Here is a 22610-nt window from a genome sequence, read left to right on the forward strand (position 1 = left end):
TGTGGTGAAGGGTCAAATGTACAGAACTTAATAAGTTGTTGTGTTATAGAAGTCAGCCAATGCTTTAGTAGCTCAAGCTAGTGTGCTATGCTATACATATAATAGTTGTGTATATAAGTGTATTGTGCAGTTTGTTGTATATTGAGTATTGAATATGTGTATTTTTCTGTTGTACTTTTACATTATTAAGACGAGTGTCTTCCCATAAAAGCAAGAAAAGACCAAGCCTTGTGGTTTATGGAAGTGCATTCATTTTTAGCTGGCTGTCAGACAGTGCAGAAGTGAAACGCACTGTTTTGTTCATGTCATTATGAAAAATCTGGTGAGATCAAAGGCAAATCTATGTTGAATCCACCACTAGTTAATTTTTTTTTTTTTTTTTTGTAAACCTCCAGGTTTTCAAAAACTCAGGTTATACATAAAAAAAAAAAAAAAAAAAAAAAAAAATTATCGGTTATCGATATAGGTATCAGCTTTGAGGAGCAGGAAGTTATCGATATCGGTTTCAAAAAATGGATATCCTGCACCCCTACTAACAAATCAGTTGTTGAACATTTCAGTCTACACACCTTCAGTAGCGTTTACTAGTGGTGTCAACAATAATCGATGCGGCGATGCATCCCGATGCGGGGCATGGACGATTCGATTCGATGCGGGCAACAAGCCGAATCGATTCAGCGCATTTTAAAATATATAAGTACATTTAAAAACCTTCCCTGCGCAATTCCGGTGATGCAGTGGATTTGGTTTCCCCATTTGTATTATTATTGTCATGTTTCATTTTTTACACACTGCATAACTCTGGTCAAGTTTCCCACCAACCTCATAGAAGCCAAAATGTCTCCAGATGTCAGCTTTCAATGTCTTAGGTGCATCAAGAATCTTTCTTGCTCCCTCTTTCTCCGCTTCAGCCATTGCTATGTTATGTCCTATCTCTTAGAGGTTAGATCTTGTGCCCGAGTTCGGGTTCGGGCCCAAAATGTTAAGCATTTGCGTTCGGGTCGGGTCGGGTCGGCCCGCGCCGGACTAATAAATTATTTAAAAAAAAAAAAAAAAAAAAAAAAAAGGGATAAAACCGAGAGCAGGCTCTCTGTATTGTGCATTTGCTTGTGCACTCACATGAAGCAGTGGCGCCGCCCGCTTTTTCTTCTCCTCCTCCGCTGTGGCGCTTGCGATTCGTTACGAAAGACACTTTTATTTATGCACACAAAGGCAACACAAATGTGATCCTTTTGAATCCTCTCCTCTGTGTGTCTGAAAACTCGTTTTTTTTTATTTTATTATATATATTAAACTTTCCCAGCGTTATTTCGTTGTGTAAATGATTTTATAATGATCACATAAATATGTAGACTATTTAAACATTAAGAAAACTTGCGTTTTTTTTTTTCTGCCAACTGAGAATTCGTTACGAAAGACACTTTTTTATGCACACAAAGGCAACACAAATGTGATCCTTTTGAATCCTCTCCTCTGTGTGTCTGCAAACTCTTTTTTTTTTAAATATATTAAACTTTCCCAGCGTTATTTCGTTGTGTAAATGATTTTCTAATGATCACATAAATATGTAGACTATTTAAACATTAAGAAAACATGCGTTTTTTTTCTGCCAACTGAGAATTCGTTACGAAAGACACTTTTTTATGCACACAAAGGCAACACAAATGTGATCCTTTTGAATCTTCTCTGTGTGTCTGCAAAATCGCATGTTTTTTTTTTAATATTAAACTTTCCCAGCGTTATTTCATTGTGCAAATGCTTCTATAATGATCACAAAAATATGTAGACTATTTAAACATTAAGAAACATGCGTTTTTTTTGCCATCTGGAGGAAATGAAAATAAATTGCTGCTGCTGCGTTTTTTTATTTTTTTTCGCGTCATTCCAAGCCGGGTCGGGCTTCAATACCAGCGGGCCGTGTCGGTCGGGCTGGATTTTTTAGGCCCCATCTAACCTCTACTATCTCTCTGCTCTCTCAATTGCAAAAAAAAAAATATATTTCCTCATGTTGAAACAGATTGTTATGGCTGCTAAAATGCTGCTGCACTTCATTTTAATTCATTATTTTTTATTGTTATGTGGTAGTTACTGATTGCATTTCTAAGTTGATTGCACATATATAGTGGGCTAGGCCAACATTTTACTTTTGTTCTACATTGCAATTTAGTTGGATGTTTTGTTTGCAACTGAACTGATCCCTGGATTGATATTGCAATAAAGATGTTGCTGCACTACAATATTTTCTTTGTCGCTTTCTTTAATATTTACTTGAATATTTTTATCGATGGGTTGTTGTGACTAAAACACAGTGACTGTTATTACTGATTTTGCACAGGAGTTCAGATGTTGCACTGTGTGAAAGGCTGCTACTGTTTGTAAAAAGAGAAAGCCCTGGTCTCATTCAAAGCACCAATTAAATGCTGTGATGTGTTTTTTGTTTTTAAAAAAAATATAAATCTAAAAGTATTTTCATTTGACTTCAACCAGGAGTGACACAAGAGCAAATAAAAGTTGTTTAATGTCTGACCGCTTGTGTTGCCTCATGATTCACGAAAAATATGCTTTGCTTTAGAATTTTAATGCATCCCAGGCTTTAAGGCATCGCGATGCATTGCCAAATCAAACCGAATCGAATCGTGACCCTCTGAATCGAATCGTGCCCCTCCGAATCGTAATCGAATCGAATCGTGAGGGCAGTGCCGATGCACACCTCTAGCGTTTACATTCACCATGGATACAGGTACTATACAACAACCAAGACATCCCATAATGCAACTTTAACTATTTAAGGGTATCCATAGTAAACATAAACAAGACTGTAAAGTCACGTGATTGACCAATGACTTGTCAAGACAAGAAAGGGAAGAGGGCTTACTTACAGGGAAACATTAGACCAAGCCTTATCAACACAAGAACTATCGAGCTCTCATAGTGTAGTCAAGGGTCGAAAGCTCTTGGCTGGGGCCTAGCTTGAGTCAGGTAAGCCTCGCTAATGTCAGTGGAGGTAATGCTTCATTGGCTCCCGCTACATTCTCTAAAGCTTACTTTTTGCTGACATTCTTTGGTTGTTGGGAAAAATGTGATACAAAATAGATTTTTATAAGTACTGCTGTATTTATGGTAGATTTGAAGAAACCATACTGCCTTACCTATAAGCCTTTAACCATGTGGCTACGATCAAAACAACAGAGTAAATTATGGGTAGCGGGAATACAAGAAGAAAAAAAAAAAAATCCAGTAACTCTGATTGGTCGACTACAAAAATAGGTTGATATACAATTTCTGCCCCAAGGCTCCGTGGCACAGTCTTCCATTCATTTATTTACTCATTTACACGGCAAAAAACTCCCATTGCCTTGTATACAAGAAGTTCTAGTGACTGTTCCTGTCAATTGGCATCCTCTATTGGTGAAAGTTGTTACTACTTTATCAGTTTAAAAATTTCATCATCAGTGCATGGCAGCCATCAGCGTTAGCGGCTTCAGACCAATTCAGACACCCGTCTGTGTGTTATCGGTCGACGTCGATACTGTACCAAGAGCTGCCATGTTTAAAAAAAAAAAAAAAAAATCTACTATCTATTTCTTTTGATACTAAATTAATGCATATTCACTTGATTGTAAAGAAATTGCGATCATGGCTTGGTCAGATACGCTTAACTCATTGACAGCGCTAGACATTCAATCCATTTGAATTGGTTGGGCTTCAAAAGGACCGGATGTTTACTAGTGATAAACGCATTTGAATTCAGACGGATGACTGGATGCCACACGATTGGATGTCTATCATCAACTTGGGAAGGGTCACAAGCGCCGCTTTATGGCGGTGTGTGTAGCTGGCGCCATCCTGGGTAGTGCGACCATTGGTCGGAAACTAGATCTCGAAAAGTATATATGGCACAGAATGGACACGGTATTTCTTAGTACTCCGAGATACCGACGATGTCATTTTAGTGCTGTATTGGTACGGATACGTGCACAACTAGTCATAACCATATGTTTTAGTAATAATATTTCTACAGTAGTGCATGTAGCTATCAATTTAAGAGGTAGGAAGTTCACAATGGAAAACGGTGGATGGCTGCAGCGCGCGTCGTGCTCTCAAAGACATCAGAAATTTTAACATAGGTTTTACATAAGCATTTGGCCATTACTGAAGTGTGCATTGTCAGGGAACCAAATCCACATCTTGTGTCATGTTAACTAGAAATGTACCTTATTTGTGTTTGGTGGTATGTCGTGTGTAAAAAAAGACAATCTTACCACTTTTCCGGCTTTCGTTCATCATTTTTTCCAGTTCTCCGTCTGAGCTCATGTCTTGACTGGAGGTCCATGGGTCATTCAGATAGGGAGGTCCAATGGCTTTCTGAGAGGTTTTGGTAGGGGTGGACAAAGTAGAGGGGCTGTTGGATACGGAAAAGGAGGCACTTGCACCATCGTCCAGCAACTCCTTCCCATTGGGTAAAGGATTGTCTCTGAATATTTTGGCACTGTTTTTGGCCTTTTTGAACAACACAGAAGTCCGCCTGCCAACACCCCCAGTGAGTGTCCGCGTGGGGGTGTTGAAGTCAGGCAGGCCGTTGGCCGTCACATGCCCATCGCTGTGGAAATTTTCTGCTGGCGACATCTCCTGGGCTATAGTGCAACTGATACGCTCTGTTTCGCTGTCGTCGATGAGCTTTCGCCGTTTGCGGGGCCAGCTGGAGAACGGCGGCTCCTTTGTGATGGGCCTCAGTGTAGGTGGCTCCAAAGGTGCGTCTCCTAGTCGTGGAGGAGGTGCCGGCCCGGTGGGTTCCAGTGTTGGGGGCGAGGTGGACTTCAGGTCTTCTGAAAGAGGGGAAGAAATTCACTTTCACTCTGCATGCAGTGCCATCAAATGGTCATTAAAGTATGTCGTGTGATGTGGTGGTTTTGCAGTCACACACGAGAATGGCGTCTTGTATGTGGTCCAAAATTCTACCCGTCTAACCACATAAACTCCAGCGAAATCTCTCAAGTCAAACACAACCATGCAAGTAGTCTCTTTCCACACAGTAAAAAAATAAAACTTACTCATGCTAACTTAAGATTTTAAAAAGATAACTAAAGATCCCAGCTGACCGCCAGAAAAGCCTTCTCTGGCGGTCAGCAAGGATTCATGGAACCGTAGTTGCATACGAAACTTTTCTTTTGGGCAATACCTGAATTTCTTAGTGAACTGAAATTGAAATAAGCTAGCCAGTCTGTTTAGCTCAGTTGTCTTTGCATTGAGCTGTTATGGAGGTGACATGGCTTCAAATCCCGCTTTGATTATAGACGTACTTTAACTTGTTAAACTAAACTTATGAGTTTAGCCTACTTTACTATAGTGGAGCTTACTTAAAATTCAGAGTTTAGGGTGATTACTTGATTTTTAAAAAGGGTTTTCCACCAAAACTTTGAAGTGCCTGGGACACAAAAAAACCATGTTTATTTCATATTACACGCGGTATTTTATGCTGCTGAATGAAACGGACTGCTTGGATGTGTGTGGAACCGATTGATATATTTATTCATCAATATACAGTGCCCTCCATAATTATTGGCACCCCTGGTTAAGATGTGTTTTTTAGCTTCTAATAATTTTTTTTTTTTAATTCAAATAATATGGGACCTAAATGGAAAAAAGAGAAAAATCCAACCTTCAGTACAAGTGCATTTATTCAGTGGGGAAAAAAATCCCACATAAAGAAATAATTATTTGACATCAAATAATGTGTGTCACAATTATTAGCACCTCTGGTGTTAATACTTTGAATAACCCCCTTTTGCCAACAAAACAAGGTCTGGGGACTGAGATGGCCATGGGAGGAGCTTGATTTTGTGTCTGGTGAACCATTTCTGTGTAGATTTGGCCATATGTTTAGCCTGGGACCAGGTGCTTTGGTCAGATGAGACCAAGATTGAGCTTTTTGGCAACAAACACTCTAAGTGGGTCTGGCGTGCCACCAAAGATGCGCATGCTGAAAAGCACCTCATACCCACTGTGAAGTATGGGGGTGGGTCAGTGATGCTGTGGGGCTGTTTCGCTTCCAAAGGCCCTGTGAACCTTGTTAGGGTGCATGGCATCATGAATGCTTTGAAATACCAGGACATTTTAAATCAAAATCTGTTGCCCTCTGCCCGAAAGCTGAAGATGGGTCGTCACTGGGTCTTTCAGCAAGACAATGACCCTAAACATATGGCCAAATCTACACAGAAATGGTTCACCAGACACAAAATCAAGCTCCTCCCATGGCCATCTCAGTCCCCAGACCTTGTTTTGTTGGCAAAAGGGGGTTGTACAAAGTATTAACACCAGGGGTGCTAAAAATTGTGACACACATTATTTGATGTCAAATAATTATTTCTTTATGTGGGATTTTTTCCCCCACTGAATAAATTCACTTGTATTGAAGGTTGGATTTTTCTCTTTTTTTCCCATTAAGGTCCCATATTATTTGAATTAAAAAAAAAAATATTAGAAGCTAAAAAACACATCTTAACCAGGGGTGCCAATAATTATGGATGGCACTGTAAGTGACTTCCTGATTGAGGCAGAATTCGAATCTGACGTCAGAGGACTAATCATTTTCACAATACAGCCATCATTACAGTATGCAGAAGGACTGCGGATTCAGCTGATATTGCGGCTTGTTTGTTTTTTAGCATCACGCCAGCCCAATGTGCAGCAGGCTTTTGCTGCTACACCAGGGGGAGTGGTGTGAGGCTTTTTGGGTTTACAAAAATCCTTGTTCACCGCGAAGAATTAGCAAAAAAAGGCCGATAATCAAGAGACCATTGGACGGATGACTAAGTGAGTAAGCTACGCGTTTTATGCTATGTCAAACACTGGGATCACGGCGAACATTTGAATAAGGAAGTGGCTTGCATATTGTGGGTGACAATGATCCCTGTCCACCGAGAAGGCCACTCGGCCAATGATCGGTGGCTTGTCGCACACCATGGTCGGTGGCCGATGAGCGTCCATGCTCGGGTAGCCACGCGCTCTCGTCTGCGGTTCTCGATTGTTTAGAGACTTCCACGCCTCACTACCCTCTTCGTGTGCCCGGCGAGAGGGCAATATTCTCGGCTTGGGCTTGGGGAGCCCCCCGCTCTCGACTCCGGGACTTCCAGCCCCCTCGGTCCTCTTCGCGTGCCCTCCTGGAGAGTGTATACTCGGCTGGGCCTGGGCAGCCACGCGCTCCGACGTCGGCCAGTTTGTCCACCGAGAATGTGCCATGTTCGGCGTTCATTCCCCTCTGCGTTCCGGCGATGAGAACTGCTTGCCTGCCGGGGCCACCACAAAACGACGAGCCGAAACTTACTCGCCACCAGGGGGCTGGCTGATTGGTGAAGACAATCAACCCCGTTGCCGTGTGTGACACGAGTCGGGGGAGTTGTGTGATTTTGTCGTTTTCGAAAGGCGAGGAAAAGACTTGGAAGAGCCGCTCGGTTCAGGTCAGCATGTTGCCCTCATGCCTCCTGTTTTGTTAAAGCTCTTTCCTCAGTCTCTGAAGCCAGGGGCAGGGAAGTGAAAGAAGCCGGACAAACTCCGGTGGCATAAAATACCGTTCGGGAGGTTTAAGAAGTCCCGAAGTTTGACCATAATGCAGTAATTTAGCCCTGTCGTACTGAATAAATGCATTTTTAATCATTCACATTCCATTTAGCACAAGACTGTTATTTGTCATGACCATACAATTTATTTAGCAATTGGGGAAAAATACTTAGATAAAAAGAATATCCTGTAAAAATATTGGAGTAGAGAGATTAAAACAATGATGAAATTGTGCTGCTCGCTGTCGCATTTTCCTCGTTCTGAATCTTCCCCCTCAATGGGCTGAATTCTAAAGCAGCTGAAATCGTTACTCTGCCAATGTCATCACCCAGCTGGAGGCGCTAGAGCGCTATAATGACAGGCGGGGCTAAACGGCATATTAAAAGACTCATTTCTCATCATCTGCACGTTGCCAAATTATTGTACATAGTCGAATCGTCTCAAAATATGATTTTAATTCACATAATAATGCTATTTATGATTTTCTTTTTATCGTGTCACAGGCACTTTAAAATTCAAATGAAATATCAGAACGTAGTTTCAAGTCAACCTAATATTTTTAAGTCTTAGTCAAACTGTCGTTATAAAAGTTTGAAGATTTAAGTATTTTTTAACTTTCAGGCTTACAGCTGTTTATTACGGTAAAAAAATTCTTCTTCTTTAAAGCAACTCTGTTCAATCCGTTGCATCTAGGGATGTCCCAATACAGATTTTTAAGCTTCCAATCTGATTTTTTAGAGATATGTTTTGCCGATACTGGTCTGATAGCTATATTATTACTATTAAAAACAATGCAAAGAAGAATGAAACTAGTAAATCACAAATATTTTATGTATTATGGTGAGTCATACGGGTACCTCCTCGAGAAATTCTGTGTTTGGAAACATTACATGATGTTTTTCTATTTCTATTTTTGGTTTCAAAAGAGAAGTAGTCCCACATAGCAGGCATGTTTGACCAGTTGTTTGATTTACAGCAGACGAAAAGCACAATGGTGCAGAAAACACACCTGAATGCTGGATCAGATTTGATCTTGCGACCAAATTGGATAGTCATGGATAGGCTTTATTGGGCTGAAATCTTTATAACTAAATGGATTTAAGAAGGGGTTTGTGTACAGTACGTACATCCATTTTACAGATAGATGAAATAAATCAATGTCACTCATCATACCTCTAGCAGCATGTATGGAAATACTCCTTGTAGGTTTGAAAAACAAAACCCAGCAACTGAAATCACAAATTGTGAAAATTCTGCCCTAATTCCAAACTGTACTCCTGTTCTTGACTTTACGGGAGTTCCACTGTATTTTGGGGATGGGGGCACTGGGGACACTTTACCTTTATCTTGCTCTGCACCAGGCACTTTTAATGGGTACTAACTCGTAGTGTTGTGAGAACTCCAATCTGAATTTCGTTGTTTTCCTGACAATGACAAATAAACTCTGAATCTGAATGCAGCACCATACAAAATATGGTATTAAGTTGAATGAAGAATTAATATTGCTCTCACAACTGTAAACCAGCACCATTTAAACAGTGCCACTGACTGTAATAAGTATCTTCCCACCCTCCTCCGAGATGGCAAGACTCTGTCTTAACCGGACAATGCCGGGAGTTGGAAGTGGGATGACATGGTATGACTGTACAGTATGTATGGAGAGTAGTGAGTCCATGAGAGAGATGTGTGGAAGAGGTGCAGAGTGCACTTGGAGAGAGGAGTTGTGAGGCAGCCATGGCTAACGAGACTCTGTGGGACCCTACTTACTAGACTGGAGTCAGTGGGGTGGTTGGGGTTGGTGCGTGGGGGGGACCCTGGCTCAATTACCTGAGGACAATGTGCCGTTAGCTCATGTTCACAACTGGTCTCATTTAAACAAAAGTGGGGAAAAAAGTACATGCGCAGGCAATTTAATTCATGCATCTGCTTTTGACCACTAACCTTTGTCTGATGTCGAAAAGCCGTTTTCTGTCTTGGTGTCGTCGGCCTTGTCATCCATCTCTTCTTCCTCCACATCTTCATCACTGTCTTCTTTTAAACGGCTGTTGTGAAGGCTGTGGCGGTGTGGCCCCTGCCGGAACCGAATGTTGTTGATCTCACGGCGGAGCAGGCGCATGCGTCGCGTGCGAGCCCCGCTGCATCTCATGGAACTGACGAAGTCCAGCTTATCAAGCAATTCCTTTAGTTGCTCCTCCATACTCATATGGAGCCGGTTTTCTGGGTTCAACACACTGTCCACTGGCCAAAGAAACAAGGTGGTGTAAGCATGCAATTACCTGTTCTTATACAGTATGAAGGGGTAGCTTGAAAGTTTAACATTTTAATGGAAAGACAACACCTTTATCATGTGCATTCGAGTGTAAAGAATCTTGTTTAATAAATTGAAGAAATGCAGAATTTAATTTTTCCGACGTATTCTGAGATATTCCAGCATGTGTCAATCTTAAGTGGTGGTACTAATTAATCCAAATGCGAGTATGCCCAATCGCCCGCCATTTCTCATGACATCAATCATACCCATTGGCCAAGGCACTTGTGTTCGAGTCTATCAGCGTTTATGTGCGAAGGTAAGCCTGACGTCACAAAATGGCTGAAAGGTCTTTCACATGAAGGTCGTTTTTTATACTAGTTGCTGTCTGTCCCTTTGACCTTTAGTAGGGCAAGTCACTTTTTCGTAATAAAAAAAAAACAAAACAAAAAAACAAAAAAAATTAACCCGATAAAGACCTGCCGTCCACATACGGGCATCGCATTTCAGGTCATGTAAGCCACAATGTTAACAATTGGTATGGTGTGGTGGTCCACATGTGTGGGCACCAGGTCTCAATTATAATGATTTTTTTCCACCCATGATTACAATTTTTTTTTTTTTAAATCCTCTTAATGAAGTATTTTTTTTCAATTAAGTAAATTTACAAATTAATAAAATGTTAATTAAAACACTGCATTAAGATTCTGAAGTTGATGATTTTTTAAAAATGGCATTATATTTAATAGGGATGTCCCGTTCGCATATTTTTGCACCAGACTCCGAGTCACCTGATTTTGGGAATCTGTTGATACCAAGCCCCGATCCCAGGATTTTTTTTTTTTTTTTTTTTTAAATAAATCTTTTATTTGAACAGAAGTTCAAAACATGTTACTGTACAGTTTACAGTACTTTCTCTACTTCCGGGGGTCATGGGGAGTATAAAAGATAATTTTTGTTTCTTTTGGCAATGCCATTGTATTTCTGGATTATTTTGTTACTTTTTATCCCTTAAAAAAAAAAAAAAAAAAAAAAAAAAAAGTACTTAAAAAAAATAAAAAACCCGTTCCTTTTCACTCTTTTCCGATCCTCTGAAAAATGGCCTGATTTCTGATCACGTGATCAGATCGAGGACATCCCTAGTATTTAATTCATTGCCTGCCACTGACAGCGACGTCTCGTCAAAGGACTGGCCGTGAATGGTCATTTTTAGTACCGTTGATCGCTGCCGATTCTCCAAGTCAAAATGGACTAGGCATCTCATGCAGTCAATAGAAGGGCTATGAAGGGCTCACGCCAGAAGATCTGGAGTGGACCTATTTTTTATGTTCAACAAACAAATCCTGTAGAGTTAATTTAATTGTGGGCTCTGTAACAAATTATTCCACAAATAATTGATCAGCGTCACGGAATGGATTGTGGTTTACTTCAAGGGACAATTGTACCGAAAAAGAAAAAACTCCTTGATCATACCGTCTTCCCAAGTGCAACTGTAAAATTCTCGCTTCTGTGATGACTCTGGTAGGTGCATGCCAGTCTCCACCTCCAGGCCCACGTTAGTGGCTAGTCGTTGAGCGTGGCGCAACACGGCTCCACCTAGGTCCCGAAGACGAAGTGCAGCACGGTAGAAGATGGTGTCCTTGTTGTTGTACAGGAGGCAGTTGGACACCATGAGGTTGAAGTCAACCTCTAGGTCAGCCACAGAACGGTAGATATGATTTTCGAGCTTGGTCCGCATTGTGGAAAAATCCATTGGATGGCTTATGAACTCCATGTAGTCTGGGACCTGGAGAGAACATATAAGGAGGATAATGACCAAAAAAAAAAAAAAACAAGATCAAAATGATTAGCAAACTTCTTCAACCCCTTGCTTCACAAGACCCTCGGTTCCCTATGAGTCCATAATTTCACTAAAATGTGGGAAATTTGCATGTTTCCTACTTTGTATGCATGATTGGATGATTTATGATTTTGCAATGTCTGACCTCCTTGATGTTGACTGGCTCTGCAAAGATCTCAGCTGTGTCCTTATCCTGTAGTTGGTCCATAGTTGAGCGGAGCAACAACAACATTGGGGTCAACTGTAGCTCCAGGGCTGCTTGATGGATTTTGAGCTGCAATTGCAAAAGGGCATGTAACTGACTGGTGGAAGATACAGTACATCTGTCTAATGAGAAAGACAATCTTGAGGTGAAATCAACGCTGATATTTTCTTTAATAAATAATTTAACTAAACTTTATAAGTAAAAGAAAATCACAAAGACAAAATACATATTACACATATGAAATCTACAATCTGGATTCCAAAAAAGAGGGGATGCTGCACAAATTGTGAATAAATAAAACAATGTAATGGTGTGGAAGTGCCAAATTTCAATACTGTGTTCAAAATAGATTATAGATAAAAAGTTTAAACTGTGAAAAATGTATTACTTTAAGGGCAGAATATGTTGATTTTAAATGTCATTGTGTCATCAATTCGCCCCAAAATTAGGACAGGTAGCAATAAAATGCTGGAAAAGTCAATTGCACATACAGTAATTTGAAAAAAATTAGGACACCCCATGAAATATTCAGGTCTTTATTAAGAAATGTTCACATATGTCTGATCTTGTTTTTCTTGATCTCTGGAAAAGAATGTTATTTGATTGCAGGTAAAGAACAAAAAATAACATTGTTTTACTCATTAAACCAAATATATCAACAAAAATCCATATTCTAACTGAGAAAAAAGTTAGGACGCCCTACCACCTAATAGCTAGTGTTACCCCCTTTGGCTGAAATAACTTCAGTGAGACGCTTTTTGTGGCCATCTACCAGTCTTTGACATCGGTCTGAAGAAAGTTTGTGCCACTCCTCATTCCTCAACGAGGAATTTTTTCAGCTGTGAGATGTTTCAGCCCGTTTCAAGTCACTCCACAGCATCTCAATGGGACTAATATCTGGGCTTTGACTCAGCCAGTCCTTGGTGGATTTACTGGTATGTTTTGGGGCATTGTCATGCTGCAGAGTCCAGTTTTCCTTCAGCTTTAATTTTTCACGGATAATCTCACATGTTCCTCAACCGCCCTCTGATACACGGTAGAATTTGTGGTGGATTCTATGATGGTGAGCTGGCCAGGTCCTGCTGTAGCAAAGCATCCCCAAACCACGACACTTCCAGCTTTATGCTTCACAGTTGGTAAGAGGTTATTTTCCTGTAGTGCTGTATTGGGTTTACGCCAAACATGTCCTCTGTTCTGGTGTCCAAATAATTAAATTTTAGATTCATCTGTCCAAAGAACATTATTCCCGAAGTCTTGGTGTTTGACTACATTCACTCTGACAAACTTCAGTCTGACCTTCATGTTCTTCTTGGAGAGCAAAGGTTTCCTCCTTGCACACCTCCCATGAAGGTTAAACGTGTGAAGTCTCTTTCTGATTGTAGAGGCATGCACTTTCACAACAGTAGCAAGAGCCCGCTGTAAGTCTCATGATGACATTTTAGAGTTATTGGAGACCTTTAGCATCTTGCGGTCTGCTCTCGGGGTGAACTTGCTCGGACGGCCAGACCTGGGCATTTTGGCAGTTGTTTTGAATGTCCTCCACTTATAGACTATTTTCCAGACAGTGGAATGGCTGATTTAAAATTCTTTTGAGATCTTTTGAAATCCCTTACCAGACTCATAAGCGTCTGCAATCTTCTTTCTGTAGGCCTTAGACAGCAGCTTTGATCTCACCATGGTGTTTTCTCTCACTTCAACAGTCAGGGCCAGACCAAACTAAGTGTGAGGTTTAAATAAGGTAAGCCTCCTTCAAAACACTAGGTAATGATGTTCATGTGCACCTGATGTAATACCCCTGTGTGTGATTTTAGCCATTTTTAGTAGGATTGAATGAGGGGTGTGTCCTATTTTTTTCCTCAACAGAAATTGCATTTATTTAGAATTACTTTTACAGAAAGCATAAAAAAATCAGTGTTAATTGTTTTGTTCTATTATTTGAATCCCTCAAGATTGTTAAAATTTATATTAAATATCCATATGACCAAATATGTCAGAAAACACACAGGCTTCCATAGGGTGTCCTTATTTTTTCATATGACTGTATAATGAAAAAAAGAAAGACATTGTGTGCTTTGTGTTCAGTTACGTCAAATAGTTATGTATTTAAAACGCATGTACGTGGACACAAAAATTGAATTGGCAGTGTAAATCCAGCCTCACATAGCCTAGCTCGATGTTACCTGTTCTCGCTTGAGTTTCTCCCTTTTACGGATGAGCTCCACCAGAAGCCTGGCCTTTTCAAGGTCATGTCGAAGCTTCTGCCAATATCTTAGAGCATCTCTTGCTGCAGATACGTGCTCATCAACCACCTCAGGCTACAAAGGAAAATATTAAAAATTGACATCATTTATATAAAAATAGCCCAATTAGACACTGTAAATGGCACATAATGACAGTTAAGATGACAATGACAACAACAAAAAAGATGCAATCCTGAATCCTGGCCTGACCTGTTCAGTATTCCGTTGGGATTGGACAGAATGCAAACGGCGGACCAGTGGCACTCCGTTCCTGGACTGACGCTTCAGTAACCAGTAGCTATGCAGCCTCTGCATGAACTGGTTTTTCTTTTGGAAGAGAATACCTTTGCAAATGGCATTCAACCTAGACATTAGAAATTCAAACGAATGTTTATTCATGATAGCGTTATAAAAGATTGCAATATACCCTCCTCGATTATTAAAACATTTTTTTCAATATTTAACACAATAATTTACAATTTAAGAGGGTTTTTACTAGGGTTGTTCCGATCATGTTTTTTTGCTCCCGATCCCGATCGTTTTAGTTTGAGTATCTGCCGATCCCGATATTTCCCGATCCGATTGCTTTTTTTTTGCCCCCAATTCAATTCCAATCATTCCCGATAATTTTTCCCAATCATATACATTTTGGCAATGCATTAAGAAAAAAATGAATAATACTTGGACGAATATATACATTCAACATACAGTACATAAGTACTGTATTTGTTTATTAGGACAATAAATCCTCAAGATGGCGTTTACATTCTTTCTGCGAGAGGGATCCACGGATAGAAAGACTTGTGACTGTACAGTATATTGTGACTAAATATTGCCATCTAGTGTATTTGTTGAGCTTTCAGTAAATAATACTGCAGCCATGCCCCAATGCATGATGGGAAGTGGAACCATGATGGGAAGTAAAACCATGACTGTGCGTCGTGCTACCAATGGATATATCTTCTCTGCTTTGGGAAATAACTTAAGGTCTTAAGACAAAGATCAATTGCCACCTTGCTTCCCCACATTGCTTCCCATAATATTTCTAATCATAGGGAGAGGGATTGCAAGGTTTTAGCCAATTGAAGAAAGGTTCAAAAGGCTGCCAAAATTCACTTTACTCATTTTGCGCTGCCTTTTATTTCTCTATATAGGTAAAACGGCGTCATTACAGATTGAGCGCGACAATGAGTGAGAGGGTCGTGCAGCGCATATATTAATAGCGTTAAATATTTAAACGAGACACATTTTTAATAAAATAATTGCCGCCGTTATCGGGATATTTTTGATAACCCTACCTTAAGCCTAAATGAAAGACTCTGGATGAGTGTAACATATTATGTCTGTAACGTTAAATACAATTAGAAAACGATTTAATTAAAATATATACAGTATATACTAAAAATAGGCATGGCCGATATTTTTTTGCCGATTCCGATACTTTGAAAATGACGTGATCGGACCCGATCGATCGGCATCTCTAGTTTTTACAGGTACTGTATAAGCAAATCTCATTTAATGTTTTTTAATGCCCCTTTAAACTAACGTAATGCCCTTGCCTGACTGCAGATAGTTTCACACACACAAAGTGTAAGTAGAGCTGTCCGATAATGGCTTTTTAACTGATAACCAATATTGTCCAACTCCAAAAAACCAATGGCTTTTTAACTAATAACCAATATTGTCCAACTCCAAAAATCCGATACAAATATCAAACGGTTAACGATAATGGACTCAGCATATTATAACCAATTGTTGCCTGGCTCTGCCAGACTATTCTCCCTGTATTTTTCAAACACTGAGAGTATAGTCTGGGAATCAGCCCATTAACGGCCTCTCGAGCAGGTACAAAATCAATCGACAAATCAGATTCGTTTATTTGCGTGACGTGTTCTTAACAAGCAACGTCACTCTTGCGCGTTGAAAGTCGTCTCCACAACAACACAGATGGTGAACGGTAGAGCCGAGAATATGTTCCAATCCACGGTAAAATCAGTTTTAAATTACCAAAAACACATCGACACGAGTCATTGACAACAGTCTGTCTCGCGCTAGCCATGTTGAATAAACTCCGCTCTCTTCGTATGTTTACTTCCGCGCGCAAGTCCCTCGTCCTTCCCTCGTCATTTTACTAACGTCACGTCTGCCTGTCGCTGATTGGTCCACTCCGCTGTCTGTTTGCTGTGGCTTGCTCCGCCCTGGAAATTGTATCTGCGTGAATGGTGGCCAGACTCAATAGCTGGAACAGCGGTGTGTCTGGTGTACCAGGCAAAGCCAATTGTATTGTAATGCCCCACTACTACTTTAATTCTGATAAATGTAACAACTTCAAGGTTTTCCAATAAACTTTCTGTGAAAAATAGGAGAACAACCTCAATTGAAATCATGGGGGAAAAGTGCCTATATCGTACAACTATATTTATTGTTGAAATCAAAATAATAAAAATATCCGTTTTTTGGATCTTATGCAAATCCAATGTGCTAATAAGACACTGCCATATCGCATATGGCTCACGCAGTGCTTCTGGCTCAGAATAACAACAAAGGCCCACAATTTCAGTACAGTGAATGGGGTATCTACAGGGTGACCCAAAAAAAAGTTTACACTCAGTTGACTGCTTGTTTAAAAGCCATTGAAACATATCTAAATAGGTTGTCATGCTTAAGTGATTCATTAAGGTCACTCAATGCAGCTGGTAATCTCTCGTCTCTACAATTCCTGTGCTTCTGCTGAAAATGAAGAAAACTTTAGCTGTACCTGAATTGCTGTGTGCCGGTCTGACATCTACTGAGATTGCAGCAAATCTGAGAATATCCAGATGTGCAGTCTACAAAGTTAAAAAGAAGCTGAAAGATACTGGAACAGCCTCACGAAAACCTGGGTCTGGAAGTGCCCGATCTATGGGGACCAAAAAGTTGATTGACAAGGTGATATGTGGCCACCCAGAATCCAGATCTCAATCCCCTGGATTATAGCATATGGGCAACAGTGGAGGACAGTGCCTGTAAGAAGCCACAAACTTCTGTAGCAGCCTTGGAGAGGTCCATTGTTAGATCTTGGGAAAAGATGACAGCATCCTACATAAAGAAGACCTTTCAAGCGTTCCGCAGGCGCCTGGAGGCTGTTGTGACACTTAAGGGAGGACACATTGAAAAATAGAGTGTACTGTACATGTTCTTTACAATAATGTATAATTTGTGATTGAATTCTAATTCTAAGATGAATAAACATGACATTTAAGTTGTATTATGGCAGTGTAAACTTTTTTTTTGGGTCACCCTGTAATGAGTTCATTAGAGTAAAAATTGTTGATCTCCACAAAGCTGGAAAAGGCTGTGGGACAATTGGAAAGCAGCTACGTGAGAATAAATCAACAGCTGCAGCAATTGTTATGAAATGGAAAAGGCTAAACATGACTGATAATCTACTTCGGACTGGGGCTGGTCAATTACCTGAAGAGAGCTGGATGCACAGTTTTCAAAGGCTACTGTCAGTAGAACACTACAGTGCAATGGTTAAAAATCATGCATTGCTTTGAAGGCTCCCCTGTTGAAGCCAGTACATATGAAGGCCCATCTGAAGTTTGCCAGGGACCATCTGAATGATGTAGAGGGGTTATGGGAGAAAGTCATGTGGTCAGATGAGACCAAAGTAGAACTTTTTTGGTGCAAACTTTACTCGTCGTGTGTGGAGGTAAAAGAAGGAGTACAACTATTTTAAGAACACCATCTTCACTGTGAAGTATGGGGGTGGAAACCTCATGATTTGGGGCTGCTTTTCGGCAAAGGGGACAGGACGACTGTACTGTATAAAGCAGAGGATGAATGGTGAAATGCATCTTCAAATTTTGAGCCACAACCTCCTTCCCTCAGTCAGAGACTTGAAGATGAGTCGTGGCTGCATCTTCCAACGTGACAATGATTCGAAGCACACAGCCAAGCTGACCAAGGAGTGGTTGCATAAAAAGCATATCAAGGTTTTGGAGTGGCTTAGCCAGTCTCCAGACCTCAATCCAATAGAAAATCTTTGGATGGAGCTGAAACCTTGTGTTTCTCCACAATAGCCCTGAAACTTGACAGATCTGGAGAAGATTTGTGTGGAGGAATGGGCCAAAATCCCTGTTTGAATACGTGAAAACCTGGTGAAGAACTACAAAAAGCGTCTGACTTCTGTAATTGCAAACAAAGCCTTCTGCACTAAATATTAGCATCGATTTTCCCTGGGGCACAAATACTTATGAACCCCAGTAAATTACAAATAAATTATTGAAAAATCCTACAATGGGAGTTGCAGATTTTTTTTTGTTTTTTTTTAGATATGTTGTGACAAGTGGAAATGCATCTATGATTGAAATTTCAGACCTCTACCTATTTTCTAAGTGGGTGAACTTGCCAAATCACAAGGGGGGAAAATACTTCTGCTCCTCATTGTATGTCACCATCAATGGCAGTGAAAGATGATCATTCATTGCCAGCCATCCCAGTTCAAATGGACTGGATTTCTATCACCATCAATGGCAGCCAATGAGTTACTGGTGTTTTATTCATGCATCACATACTTGCGTTGTGTAGAGATTGAACACACCTATGATTTGTAGGTATAGTAATATCTAGTCCCTGTTGTTTTGGTGATATATATCATCATAGTACCCAGCACTAGTCCTAAACCGCTGTAATATCAATCAAACATGCTGCTGATTGAACATACAGGTGAAAATACAAAATTTGAGATAATGTACCTGGTTGTGGGTATTTCAGGCACTATCAGTTGTGGCGAAGCATTGTTCAGTGTTGTGGAACACGTGTCTATCTTCTCTTTCTTTTTACCCATCTTCCCATCACTTTCAGACTTTCTGCCTTTTTTTGGTGTAACGGGACCATCTGTGTAGGCACTCCGCCCCCGACTGGCTCTTCCTCTGCTGCCTACCACCCGTCCTTCACTCTCTTCGTCCGAGATGCCATCTTGGCCTGCGGGTGAGTGAGTCTCACAGAAGGCTGTCTTTTTGACAGAGAATGTGGTCCCGTTGATGTTTGTCTCTCGTACTGGGTCGATTTTCATAAACAGGCCGGCACGCTGTGCGCAAGTGACGTGAAACGCGGTGTAACAGTTGGCCTTGTGGCACTGTATGGATGCCCCGCGACCTTTTTGTTTGCACAGGTAACATGTAAGTTTCCAGCGCGCTGGGGGAATGTTGTTGACACCTTCCACTGGTTCCAAAAAAACTGTATTGGCAAAGCAGACTTCAGGGATCCAGATAGCGCAGACTACATGCGCCCAGCGGCCGTCACTGGTTTGCTTAAAGGCGCCGCCTCTGTTTGGACACAGCACACAGTCAACTGGTTTCTGAGGGGACTGAAGACAGCAGCGGCACAGCCACTGGCCCTCAGGGATATAGGGAACGCCGTAACATTCCTGGTGCACAGCTAAGTTGCACGCGTCACAGAAGAGGATGACGTTGCTGTTGAGGCACTCGTCGTCCAGGCACACGCAGCAGAAGGCGTCATCGTCAATGGCGTTCTGAGAGGGAACCCGGGTGCGAGCCTCCCGGTAAGCCTCGTCCTCGAGGCGGTCCACTAGCAACTCAAAGACGTCCGCTGATAACGTGGTGTAGCCCTCCGCTGATCGGCTAGCGTTGACCATTTCCAACCACGCGGAATCCTCCTCGTCCATGTCATACTCAGCCAAAGCTTCCTGGTCCTCGGAGGAACGTTCGATATAGCGGTAGTATGCCACGGGCAGAGGTGGCGTTTCGACTTGTGTAAAAGTGTCTACTATGCGAAATGAAGGCTTGGGGAGGGATATTAGATGATTGTGAGCGACATTTAACTTTTCAGGCATTTGCGGTTGAGTGCTGGCGCAGTGGTTCTTGGAATGTGGCGGAGACTTAGACAGATATTTAGCGGGTTTCCGGCGGCCGCGGGGCGTGACTGCTTTGACGGAAGTTTGCATAGCACTGACAAGCGGTGATGGCTGCTCGCTGTTCTCTTTGTTGCTGTTACATTCGCTGATATCTTGCGCCATCATTTCATCCTCAGTGATGACTACCAAGGGCTCTAAAATGGAGATGCGATGAAGCCGGCCCTCCAGTTCCACCTCCACGACATTCTGAGCTTGGGCATAGCTCAGAGTTTCTCTGCTTGGAGATGCTTTGAGACTGTAAGGGGATGAGGATCGCTGACGTGGACCGACGCCGCAACCACCACCTGGTGTCCCCTTGGACTTCCTGTCATCTGTGCCACTTTGTGGGCCCGCCAGGCCTTTTCGGCGTGGCTTCCTCATAAGCCACCAATCACACGTTCCCTCCTGTGAAATTAAAATTGAGAAACTACCGTCAAATAGAAATAAATAAGAGCAGATATGATTTAATAATAAATGCATGGCAGTGCAACACAACTCTAAACAGACTTTTTTCCCCCCAAAAGAGCCAACCTGAAGCCTGCCAACATGCTCACAGAGACAGTGATCGAAGCCACTCCAATCACTTTCTAAATAATGTTATAATTATCTGGATAGGGCTATCTTTGGACTACTGCAGCAGGCGAACAACAAAGTGATTGTTTCGAGCATTATGCCAAAAGACAACTAATTATTATTTTTTTGTAGTGTGATAACTGTGCAACCTAGCAGTTGTGCACACCGGCATTTGATGATGCATTTGATGGTTTAAAGATTGTGAATTGATGAGTAAAGACGAATTAAACTCCCCATATTACTAGGTGGTTACAGCAATAGGGACAATTCCAGCAATGTTGAAGTTTTCCTTTAACATACTGAGCATGTGTTATTATGCTCCCATGTTTGAAGACACCAGCATAATACAACAAGAAGTTTGTCATTATTACTGTAATATCTGTAAATATGGGTGTACGCCTTTATGGACAAGCTCAAGGAGTATGACAAAAGTGGAAAAGAGAGAGGAGACAGTCAGGCGGTTGGCAAACTGGTGTAAACTGACTGACAGCAAATTGGAACGGGTTTGTGTTTTATCAAATTGTGACAGGTTTAATAGAACAAGGGAAGAGCAATGTCAACTCACTTTGCGAGGTAGTTACATTACTTTTTATTATTATGTTTGGACATGACTCAATCTAGATAGTGATGTGCAGTGCCACAGATTATATAAATCCTGTAGTATTATGTGTGCATATTTAAATTATCCGTCAAGAGAATCTAATACGTTTATCATACAATCTCATGCTATAATCTTGTAGTTTACGAACATTTTTAGTTGACTCAATAAGGTATTTAGTTTCATCATACTTGCTTGTGAAAGATACAAAATGCCAGTTGTATACATGAATATACCACGTTTTATTTTGTTCGAGAATAGAAGAGGAAAAGAGCAACATGTAACGTTACCATGCTTTCGTAGACCAACTTATTACGGCTCAACTTCTCGTTGGGCTACCACAACACGGGAACGGCCAGCCAATCAGCTTTCAGGCATACTTGATTGACGCGTCACTAGGCCAATCACCTCAAAGAACGCAATAGCGTCAATCGCTCACTGCCCTTATTTCAGAAGTACGCTGCCAGCCATATTTACAGTGTTAAAATAAAACAATTAAGCAATTTCATATGACTTGTCGTTGTCATTTCGTTGTGTGCTGTTTAGACACGCGAGAAACGTTTTATGACAGTTTTCCGCAGAGGCCGCATAACAATTTTATTTAGACTGAGCTAGCACGACTGCTAACTTTAAAAGATCTGCTTTTATTCAACATAAACTCCCAATTTTTACGATGACATGGAGTGAACACAACACAGCGTCGTAGTCTGGTAGACATACAAAGTTCGCATATAACTCCTGATTAGATACACAACATTCTTACCTATTATGGCAACTGGGTGACAAGTAGCTCCACAGCCGGCGGTCTAAGGCGTTTCTACAGAAATGGTTGCTTGCCACCTAGCCTGTGGTTCTTACTTACTGTATTTCCGTCGCCAAAAGCTAACTTGCTCTTAGCCCGCTACAGTTTGTTGGTACAGCCGGCGTGTGTCCCTTTTAACAAACACGCCCGTCCCTCCGTAAAAGGGTGATCGAGGAGTTTGAGACAAAAGCCCGTACACCCAACGACTAAACGAATCACATATCTGAGATTATACTGTCAGACACTATCTAATGTCGACCTAATTTTGTGGGTTAGCCGCCTCCGGCTAGCTTTGCGAAACTAGGCTAACTCCATTGTTAATGACATGAAACATCCGGGCACATCTTTCAAACTAAAATAATTGATCAATTATTTTCCAAGAAAAACGGTTTACTGCCTTTATTTCGCTTTTCTATTCTAGTTTCTCAGAAATGAGCTTTCTTCAAATGTTTATTTTTCATTCTGTAGTGGTGATCAATTGGCTTGTATAATAATAGTCTAAAACCGTGTCTCAACGTAATCACGACTAGTCTTATTTCCGGTTTCTGTCTAATACGTTTAACTCAACTAAATATACACATTGAGGCCAACTTGACGTCACTGCATAATTTTGGCGCCCAGGCCATTAAAAAAGGAGACAAACGTGAC

General features: G+C 41.1%; 1 protein-coding gene across 2 annotated transcripts in view; it reads right to left on the reverse strand.

Moving 5' to 3' along the window:
* Window positions 1-22514, reverse strand: part of brpf3b (bromodomain and PHD finger containing, 3b) — a 33878-nt gene extending 11364 nt beyond the window's left edge. The window contains exons 1-8 of one of the 2 annotated variants that reach the window (XM_057860260.1): window positions 21924-22514; window positions 18830-20394; window positions 14301-14454; window positions 14031-14165; window positions 11791-11919; window positions 11279-11591; window positions 9499-9795; window positions 4263-4823 (exon numbers count right to left, since the gene is read on the reverse strand). In XM_057860260.1, coding sequence (XP_057716243.1) covers window positions 4263-4823; window positions 9499-9795; window positions 11279-11591; window positions 11791-11919; window positions 14031-14165; window positions 14301-14454; window positions 18830-20370 — 3130 coding nt within the window. In that variant the 5' untranslated portion in view covers window positions 20371-20394; window positions 21924-22514. Of the gene's footprint in view, window positions 1-4262; window positions 4827-9498; window positions 9796-11278; window positions 11592-11790; window positions 11920-14030; window positions 14166-14300; window positions 14455-18829; window positions 20395-21923 lie in introns of both variants that reach the window. The other variant, XM_057860255.1, reaches the window with a different exon arrangement.
* Window positions 22515-22610: the final 96 nt, after the last annotated feature.

This window comes from Corythoichthys intestinalis, chromosome 2 (genome assembly GCF_030265065.1).
Source record: "Corythoichthys intestinalis isolate RoL2023-P3 chromosome 2, ASM3026506v1, whole genome shotgun sequence".
Lineage (NCBI taxonomy): Eukaryota > Metazoa > Chordata > Actinopteri > Syngnathiformes > Syngnathidae > Corythoichthys > Corythoichthys intestinalis.